The sequence below is a fragment of the Suricata suricatta genome, chromosome 11 (assembly GCF_006229205.1).
Source record: "Suricata suricatta isolate VVHF042 chromosome 11, meerkat_22Aug2017_6uvM2_HiC, whole genome shotgun sequence".
Lineage (NCBI taxonomy): Eukaryota > Metazoa > Chordata > Mammalia > Carnivora > Herpestidae > Suricata > Suricata suricatta.
In genome coordinates this window covers 4,619,956-4,629,020 of record NC_043710.1, presented here as the reverse complement: position 1 = coordinate 4,629,020, position 9,065 = coordinate 4,619,956, and the positions used below count along the sequence as shown (strand labels likewise).

Below are 9,065 nucleotides of genomic sequence, written 5' to 3'. Positions count from 1 at the left end.
CCCGGAGCGGCGGGCGCGGGACGGCTGGGTAGCCGGCCAGCCTCGCCTCTCCAGCCGCGGCGGTGTCCTGACCCCCGTCAGAGCTGCATCCCTCGGGGACCCGCCCCCCGGAGCCCCGGTCCCCTCCTTCCCGGCCCGCCTTCCACAAGCAGCCCCTCGGGGCCCGCCTCCTGCATCCCTCTCCCCTAGGCGGTGAGGTCGCGTGCACCCCACGCCTAGACAGCCACTTGTCCCCCGGGGGGTCTCTCCGCAGTGCAGCTCCGTGCGCCCCTCCTTGCAGCGCCTGTCAGTGTCCCCACCCCCCTCCCCCGCACCCAAACCTACCTTCCAGGACCCGATGACTAACCCTTCCAGCCCCCAGACCTGCCTTTGCCATTCTGCCCCTCAGCCCCATCCTCGACTTCCCCGCCTCAGCATCCTTCCTGGACCCCCGGCACACGTCTATGCAGCCACCCCCATCATCCTTCCCGGGGTTGACCCCTCTTCGGGCTGAGGCGAGAGTGGCACCACTGGGTATCCCACGGGCCCCGACCCGGGGAGACCCGCTCCGCCCACCTGCGCCCCGGTTGCGCTACAGGCACCGCTCCCACCTCCCCACCTCGCACCCAGCGAGCGGGCGAGAGGCCCCTTTGTCCCCACTTCCCTCTGCTCTTCGGCGTCCCAGTCCCCAGCCGCGTTCTTGGTCTGCCCGCCAACGTCCCGGCTCACCTCTAGTCTAGGGCGGGCGCCCCTCACCCGGCACGGCCGGGGGCGGATGGGCCGCGGGTCGGAGGCCGGAGCACCCCCAGCCCCAGCCTCGGGTTCCAGCAGTGGCCGGACCCTCTGGAGGCGCAGCGCGGGCCCATGGCCCCGACCTTCCTCCGGGTCCTCCCGCCGGCGCCCCTGCTGTCCCTCCCCGCCGCCCGCCGCGTCACCGCGGCCGCCCCGCCCCTTTCCTGGGCCCGGCTGGCCCTCCCTACTTCTGCGGGGTCCCGGCAGCCCCGCCCGCGGGAGGAGGGCGGCCCCTGCCTTCCTTCCCCGGGGCGGCAGGGTGAGGCGGTTCTCCAAATGCTGGCGCTTTTTACTCCCTCCGTGTTCTTTGGGATCCCCTAAACACCCCCTATCTCCACCCCGGCCCAGCCCTCCTGCGTGCCTTGGAAACACGGCAGGACCCATCCCCGTTCTTCCCAGCCCTCCAGCCTGGGACCCAGGGTAGGGGAAATGCCGCGTGTGGCCTCCAAAGTCTGGCGAGAAGCTGGTCTAAGACTTGCCTGTCCCTAGGGGGTGGGGTTCCAGCGCCCCAGGCCTCTAGGGTCATTCAGGTCTACACCCGGGCAGAGGACTGCAGTCACTCCGAAGCCATGGTCTAGCCCCTGAATGGGGCCCCATGGCCTTCCCCACAGGTACCTTCCGGGTCCACAAGTCTGGCCAACCATACCCTGGGCAAAGGCTGAGACACCTGAGGGCTGGGCTCGTGGGGCCACACCCAGCAGGCTAGAAGGTGCTGGGATTGTCGATGGCAGCACCGAGCTGAGTCTTACCCACGGTGGAAGTCAGTCCTCTCTCCATGGCTCTGCTTCCCAGGGGCTGAGGGGAGGGAAGCGGCGTGCGCCCTCTCCGCAGAGTCAGGATGTGTTCAGAGCCTCCCATGGCTGGTTTGGTTTAAGATGTTAGGGCATTAGGGCATGTGAGGGCCTGGCTTACGTGAACCGACATTTCCACCCTGCCAGACATCACGGCCAATCCAGAGAAAGAAGCCTCTAGGCCCAGCCGGAGACAGTGCCCTCCAGCCGCAAAGGCTGCCAAGGCCCTGCGCTGCCCCCTGGTGGCACCCTGTGTAGGAGGGCAGGGCTCCCAGCTACTAAAGTGCAACCCTTTCCACTACTTACACCGGGGAAGGCTGAGGGCTGAAGAAGGGCAGGGTTCCAACCAAGGTCAACGGACAGCAGGGGCTCGGTTGCCCTCTCTCCCACCACTACACCGACCCTCTCCCCTCTGAGAGTCTCTTCTTTCCCAATTTCCGCCTGGCTTACCAGAAGTACCAGACTCAGAAAGACTGAGATGAGAGAACAACTCCAAAGTATCTTTTATTTATACAAAAAGGGCATATTTAGCAAAAGACACTGAAAAAAGAGTCGCTATGGCCCAGGAGACAAGGCAGGGAGGTGAGAGGCCTTCGGAGGCCCGGCTAGGGGTCGAGTCTGGGAAGAGTGGTGAAAAGTCCTGGGTAAGTGCTGAGTGACGGGGGCCACGGAAAGGAGAAAGCTCCAGCGGATCAACACTGTTGGCAGGTCATGGGTGGGACTCACGGTGACCTCGCTGCTAACTCTTGAAAGAGTCCCAGTTAGTGCCGTCGACTGGAGTTAAGAGCCGCCCCCTGGTTCCTGGAGGGCACCCACCAAGGGAGACAGGACAGGAAGCCCAGGCTGGGAAGTGCAACTCGGGGTGAAGGCCAGGGAGAAGCAGGTGCTCTGCAGTGGCCGGGAAAGGTCCAGACTCGGAGGCGGAGGCGCGTCCTGTTACGTGCGGGCGTTCCGCTCTGTCTCTGCCAAGCACTCTCTGACTAGGGCCCGGGCATGGATGATGCCTGAGGTGGGGACGTGCAAGTAAGGCAAGTAACTACAGTGACCCTCCACAGTCCCGCCCCCACGCCCCAGAGGAAGACCCCTCCCTCCCTGCCCCCTGTCAGTAAAAAGGACAAGGGCTAAAATCTAATGAGGGGCCTCATAAGATGAGAATCGTGGCTAATCCTTAAAATTTGCCTTGATGAAATACAAACGCCCTGGTCCTTCCCCGAAAGCTGACTCAATTTCAATTCCATTCAAAACACCTCTCTGGATAGTGATACTCGCCCTTGTCTAGGCTTGGCTCAGGTGGCCTTCAGGTGGCCTTCAGATGTCCTTCGCTTCCTAATGGATTGCTCGGTATTAGTCTCTTGAACAGAGAGAGTGAAGGCCTCACTTACCTCTCTTCAGGCGCTCCATGGCGCTCTTGCTGCCAGCATAGGTTGGCCGGATCTCTTTGCCCATCTCCTCTATGACCGACAGCAGGTCCGTGTAGGTGCTCTGGGAGCCCTGGGCGCCCGGTGGCTTCATTGCCTATGTCAAAAGAGGACAGGGCGATGAACTCAGGCTCCGAGGGGACCTCCAGTCTCCACCCAGACGCAATCCCTCTGCCCCACTCACCTGCACATAACCCATGGAGGGCGGTCCAAAGTCGTTAAACAGAGGTCTGAAAGGGGCAGCGGCTCCCGGCACCGAGCCCGACGGCGATGGGACACTTCCGGCTGCAACACGCGCGAGTAAGAGGTCAGCGCAGGGCCAGGACGCCTCCTCCCAGCGTTCCAAGCCCCCGACCGGAGTCGCCCGATTCCCTCCAAAGGGATGCTTCACTTCAGGCGCTCAACTTCAGGGACAAACACCTCCCCCTGCGCTCCACCAACTAGCCCTTACGTGACCACGCCCACTTCACAGGCCAGCAAACTGAGGCTCAGCGAGGGTAGGAGGCAGGCCCAGTGTTGGAGAACTCAGGCCGTCTTCTCGACCACCCGGGCAGGTGAGCAGGGGTAGAGCTGGATCCTCACCTGTAGGGACCGGGGTGCCGGGCCCAGGGGTGCTGGAGCCGGGGGTGCTGCTGGGGGCGGGGGCGATGGGTTTGTAGGACATCCCCAACTCTCGGGTGCGGCGGACGCCGGCCGGCCGCTCCTCCGGGGTTGGCTACTTGGCCGCTCAGCCGCGCTCTGATTGGTAAGCCGGCCGCACGCCCCTGGTAAATAGAGCTCAGGCCGGAAGGGTAGGCGGGCACGAACGGTCTCTCACTCCCTATTGGTGCGCGAAGATGTCACTCGAGCCTCCTCATTGGCCGAGACCGGCCCCAACAGGCCGCAACCGCTGCTGATTGGTTTCCACCTTTCGGGGCTCGCACCTGTCTGCTCCGGATTGGGCGGTGACTGACGCCCTCCGCAATTGGCGAGTTCGCGGTCCAGGCCGGCGCGCTCTCAATCCGATTAGTCCCAAGGCCCGAGAGGCGGGTCTTCGGAAGCCGGGACCCTGGTCCGGTCCGCCGCGGTTCACGCGGAGGGGTCTTCCCGGCGCGGGCGCCGCCCTGACGCTTCACTCGCGCTGTTTTGCACGTCAGCTTCGCGCCGCCTGGTCTCGGTCCACTGGGGCTGTTATTGCCGCCGCTGCCGCCACCAAGCGCGCCTTTCCACCGCTCTCGGTGCCGGAGGACGCAGGGCTTTGACGTTCGGAGCCCTGCGTCTCACCCCGTGCGCTTTTACGTCACCTTTCACCGGTTCAACACCCTGTCCCTGGTCCGCGCATGCGCCCTCCTCCTAAAGCCTCCGTTTGTTCCTATGGCAACCGGTCCCTTGCGAAAGCTACTACCGCGCTTCGGCTTCTCTTTTGCTGGGATTAGGTACGAGGGCAACCTCAGAGAGCCCTCGGCCTGGCCCCCCAAGTCCCCAAGCCCGGCGCCTCATTCTGACAACAGCAGGAACAGCTCACCTCGGTTGACTACTCACTGCGCGTCGGGCCCCGTCCCAAACTGACCATGAGAGCATCGACTGGAGATAAATTAGCTGATGGTTCGAATCTCACACCACCCCCACTAGCGATTTCCTCCCGAGCAAGTTACTCACCTCAGCATGCTTGGGTTTCCCCATCTCTAAGATGCAGACGCTAATATAACTGTGTTCTAGGGTTGTTGTGTGGATAAATGAATATTCATTCTCTTTTGTATCCATTTCTCTACCCAGACCCCTCCCCTCAAATCTCATTCCTCATAACCCGAGATCTCTCCTTCAAGCACTAACCCGTTCTCCCAGGCTACTTTTCCCCCAAACTTTTCTGGCCTTGTGTCCCACCTCATGCCCCAGGTCTGTAGCTTTTCCTCGTTTCCAGGACATTCATTCATTCATTCAACAGACATTTCTCTGACTCTATCCTCCGTCCCATAGGTTGGCCGGACACTGATTATATGGAAACGAACTGGCCACGGCTTCTGTCCTCAGGGAGCCCCTGGTCTCAAGGAGAGCCGGACACGGAAGCGAAGGCACGCAGTACAGTAAGACAACGTGAAGACAATAGGATGCGTTGGAATTTAGAGGTAAGAACGGGCTTGGTGACATCACAGAAGTCTTCCCAGAGGAAGTGGCATTCAGTTGGTGAATGAACAAATAAACTGTGATATATCCATATAATGAACTATTATTCAGCAACGAAAGGAAATCACCTATCTAGCCGTGAAGCAAAGACATGGCGAGGCATATTGCTAAGTGAAAGAAGCCAGTCTGAAAAAGCCATGTACTGTGCTGTTTCAATTGTATGGCATTCTGAAAAAAAATTTTTAATGTTTATTTTTGAGACAGAGGGACAGAACACAAGTGGGGGAGGGGCAGAGAGAGAGGGAGACACAGAATTCAAAGCAGGTTCCAGGCTCTGAGCTGTCAGCACAGAACCCAGTGCAGGGCGTGAACCCATGAACTGTGAGATCGTGACCTGAGCTGAAGTCAGATGCTCAACTGACTGAGCCACTCAGGCACCCCTATATATGTATTTTTGAGAGAAAGAGAAAGAGTGGAGGTCGGACAGAGGGAGAGAGAGAGAGAGGATCCCAAGCAGGCTCTGCAGTGTCAACACAGAACTCTCCGTGGGGCTTGAAGTCACAAACTGTGAGATCATCACCTGAGCTGAAACCAAGAGTCGGACACTTAACTGACTGAGCCACCAGGCATCCTGGATTTTTTTTTTTTAAGTAGGCTTCACACCCAGTTTGGAGTCCAGTGCTGGGGTTGAACTCATGACTCAGATCAAGACCAGAGCTGAGATCAACAGTGGGATGCGTGGGGCGCCTGGGTGGCTCAGTCAGTTAAGCATCCAACTTCGGCTCAGGTCATGATCTCCCAGTCTGTGAGTTCGAGTTCCGCATCGGGCTCAGAGCCTGAAGCCTGCTTCAGATTCTGCGTCTCCCTCTCTCTCTGCCCCCTTTCTGCTCATGCTCTGTCTCTCTCTGCCTCTCAAAAACAAATAAACAGTAAAAAAAAAAAACCAAACAAACAAAACAGTGGGATGCTCAACTGACTGAGCCACCCAGTCGCCCTGGGGATTTTCTTTTTTAAGGCATTGAAACTATTCTGTGTGATACCGTAATGGTGGATACACGACATTAAGCATCTGTCATAATGAGTATGCTTTATGCAAACTTTAAAAAGATTTTTTTAGGAGATCAGGGGATCCCAGGATGGAATGAAGAACGTGACAAAAGAATCTAGCTGTTTTACAAATGTACGAGGTGGCCTCACTGAAGGGGTGGGGATAGGGCGCTGATCTGGAAGTGAATGGGATCTGTGACCAGGAAGGCAAAGGAGCTGTCCCTCTCGAAGCGGTTTCCTGTGGGCGTGTGGGTTAGCAGCTCCGAAACCACTGCACACGCACGCGGGGACTGAAAAGTAAGCAAATGAAGATGGAGGATTTCTTACTTTTGGAATGAGAAGTTACTTGTAAGCAAGGGGAGGAGGCTGGCCTGGTCCACGTGTCGAGGAGTCGGAATCGGAGACCTCAATAGGAACTCGCGTTCCGCTCAATGTAGATCCAGTCGGTTACGCACGGAAATATTTACAAATTGTATACACACAGGTCAGCGTGCCTGCTTGTCTCCTCCATCTGCTGAGCAGGCCTACAAGCAATATAGCGCTCAGATCTTGGTTTCTTTTTTTCTTTAAGTTGTTTTTAATGGGTTTTTTTTTTTTTTTGAGGTGGGAGGGGCAGGGAGAGCGGGTGACAGAATCTGAGGCAGGCTCCAGGCTCTGGGCTGTCAGCACGGAGCCTGACACGGGTTCAGCGGATACCAGTGAGTTGCCCCAGGTCAGAGATAGGACGGAGGCACCAGAACTGAAACTCGGACCTAACCATTCTGCCGCATGGAATCCCACTGTGCCCGAGTGGCCTAAACCAGAGGCTTTTAAACATTATATATATATATATATATACACACACACACACATATACATATATATATGTAATATTTTTTCTTTTTTCTTTATTTATTTTTAATTTTTTAAATGCTTTTCTATAAAGATGTTTTATCCACATCCTTTTTAAAAATTTTTTAAGGGGCGCCTGGGTGGCTCTGTCAGTTGAGCGTCTGACTTTGGCTCAGGTCGTGATCTCACGGTTTGTGGGTTCAAGCCCCACGTCGGGCTCTGTGCTGACAGCTTGCTCAGAGCCTGGAGCCTGCTTTAGATTCTGTACCTCCCTCTCTCTCTGACCCTCCCCTGCTTGTGCTGTCTCTCTCTGTCTCTCAAAAATAAATTTAAAAAATTAAAAAAAAATTTTAATGTTTATTTATATTTGAGAGACAGAAAGAGAGAGAGCACTAGTGGGGGAGGGGCAGAGAGAGAAAGACACACACAGAAACTGAGGCAGGTACCAGACTCTGAGCTGTCAGCACAGAGCCTGACATGGGGCTCAAACTCACAAACTGTGAGATCATGACCTGAGCTGAAGTTGGACGCTTAACCTACTGAGTTACCCAGGCGCCCTGAGACCCTGTCCTTAATGAGGTGGATTCTAACCCCTCACCCCTTAAGTATGGGCTATGCACTGTAGCTTTCTTCCAGAGAATGTAGTATATAAAGGGAGAACGAAAAAGTAATTTTGTAGTATAGAAACCTGACAAATACTCCCTCAAGCCAGATGATCAAGGTCGACATCAACAGTGATGTCACGTTGGTCCTGTGCACCCTTGATATGATGCATGAGCAGCGCCCTTTGCCTCTGCGGTCTTCCTCCTGCAAACCCGTAACCCAGACTAATCCTGAGAGGAACGTCAGACAAATCCCAGTTTAGGGACCTTCCATAAACTACCTGACCAGTGTTCCCCAAAACTGTCGGGATCATAAAAACAAAAACAACAACAACAACAACAACAAAAAGAAAAAGAAGACAAGGGAAGTCTGAGAAACTATCACAAGCAAGAGGAGTGTGAGGAGGCGTGGTGCCTCATGTAATGTGGTGTCCAGAGTGGGATTCCAGCACAGCAAAAGGATAGTCAGGAGAAAAACTAGGAAATCTGCATAAAATATGGGCTTTAGTTAATAATAATGTGTCAGCGGTAGTTTATTAATTGCAACGAGTGGACCATTCTAACATAAGATACATTTTAACGTAAGATATTAATAGAGCATGATGGTTAATGTTAAGTGCCAACGTGCCTGGTCCCAAATGCCCAGATGTTTGGTCAAACATGACTTTGGGTGTGACCGCGAGGGTGTCTCTGGATGCAGTTAACATCCACTTAATTGGAGGACTGAGTAAAGCAGATGGCCCTTCCCATGGTGGGTGGGTGGGCCTTACCCAATCAGTTGAAGACCAACATGGAACACAAAGGCTGAGTAAGAGGGAACCTGGCCTGCTTGAGTGTTGAGGCAGGACATCTGGCTTCTGTCCTCAGATTAGAACCTGCAGGGTGAAGTCTGATGGCTCTCAGTCCCGCAAGAACAGACTGGAACAGCCACCAGTTCCCGGCTCTCCCACTGGCTGACTGCTCAGCACGTGTCATCGCCTGAGCCAGTTCCTTATGATAAATAGCTTCACACACACACACACACACACACACACACACACACACACATGCGTGCACACGCACACACACACACACACACACACACACACACCTCCTATTGGGTCTGGTTCTCTGGAGAGCTGGCTGTGGTGAAGTGTGCATGGGACCCCCTGTACAATCTTCCAGATGATTCCATGAGCCCGGAGCTGTTCTAAATAAAATAAGTGGCTGTAATGTCTTGTTGTTGGTGACGGGTCCCTGTGTGCACACACACAAACACTCACTGAGCGCATGAAACGTCGCACACCTTATTGAATGCTATAGTCAGGAGTCAAACTATTTAAAGTGGATTTAATGGGGGCGCCTGGGTGGCTCGGTTGGTTGAGTGTCCGACTCTTGATTTTGGCTCAGGTCATGATCCCAGGGTCGTGGGATCGAGTCCCGAATCTGGCTCTGCAGTGGGCATGGAGTCTGCTTGGGATTCTGTCTCCCTCTGCCCCTCTCCCCTGCTTGCGTTCTCTCTC

At 55.8% G+C, this 9,065-nt stretch overlaps 2 protein-coding genes and 1 long non-coding RNA gene across 3 annotated transcripts in view; 1 reads left to right on the top strand and 2 right to left on the bottom strand.

Annotated features, from left to right (window-relative positions):
* The window catches only part of PITPNM1 (phosphatidylinositol transfer protein membrane associated 1), a 13,669-nt gene extending 12,043 nt beyond the window's left edge, over positions 1 to 1,626 (bottom strand). Inside the window, exon 1 of the mRNA XM_029956427.1 lies at positions 1,521 to 1,626. Within this exon, the coding sequence (XP_029812287.1) occupies positions 1,521 to 1,548 (28 nt within the window). The 5' untranslated portion in view covers positions 1,549 to 1,626. The remainder of the gene's footprint in view (positions 1 to 1,520) is intronic.
* A 415-nt stretch (positions 1,627 to 2,041) lies between these two features.
* Positions 2,042 to 4,242, bottom strand: CDK2AP2 (cyclin dependent kinase 2 associated protein 2). The gene is made up of 4 exons (XM_029914878.1): positions 3,563 to 4,242; positions 3,165 to 3,265; positions 2,945 to 3,077; positions 2,042 to 2,566 (listed from the first exon to the last, which is right to left on the bottom strand). Exons 1-4 carry the CDS (start codon positions 3,642 to 3,644, stop codon positions 2,499 to 2,501), a joined length of 384 nt encoding a protein of 127 aa, XP_029770738.1. The 5' UTR covers positions 3,645 to 4,242; the 3' UTR covers positions 2,042 to 2,498.
* LOC115271904 lies at positions 3,911 to 8,775 on the top strand. The gene is made up of 3 exons (XR_003900141.1): positions 3,911 to 4,564; positions 4,937 to 5,085; positions 8,431 to 8,775. It is a non-coding gene; the product is annotated as an uncharacterized LOC115271904 (long non-coding RNA).
* The last annotated feature ends 290 nt before the right edge of the window (positions 8,776 to 9,065 follow it).

What these genes read in the sequence shown, in the direction of transcription:
- CDK2AP2 (XM_029914878.1), bottom strand. Translation starts at nt 3,644, where the DNA reads ATGTCCTACAAACCCATCGCCCCCGCCCCCAGCAGCACCCCCGGCTCC. An exon ending in CCTCCATGGGTTATGTGCAG is followed by an intron (nt 3,078 to 3,164) that starts GTGAGTGGGGCA and finishes CTTTTGACATAG; the next exon opens with GCAATGAAGCCACCGGGCGC. An exon ending in CATGGAGCGCCTGAAGAGAG is followed by an intron (nt 2,567 to 2,944) that starts GTAAGTGAGGCC and finishes TCCCCACCTCAG; the next exon opens with GCATCATCCATGCCCGGGCC.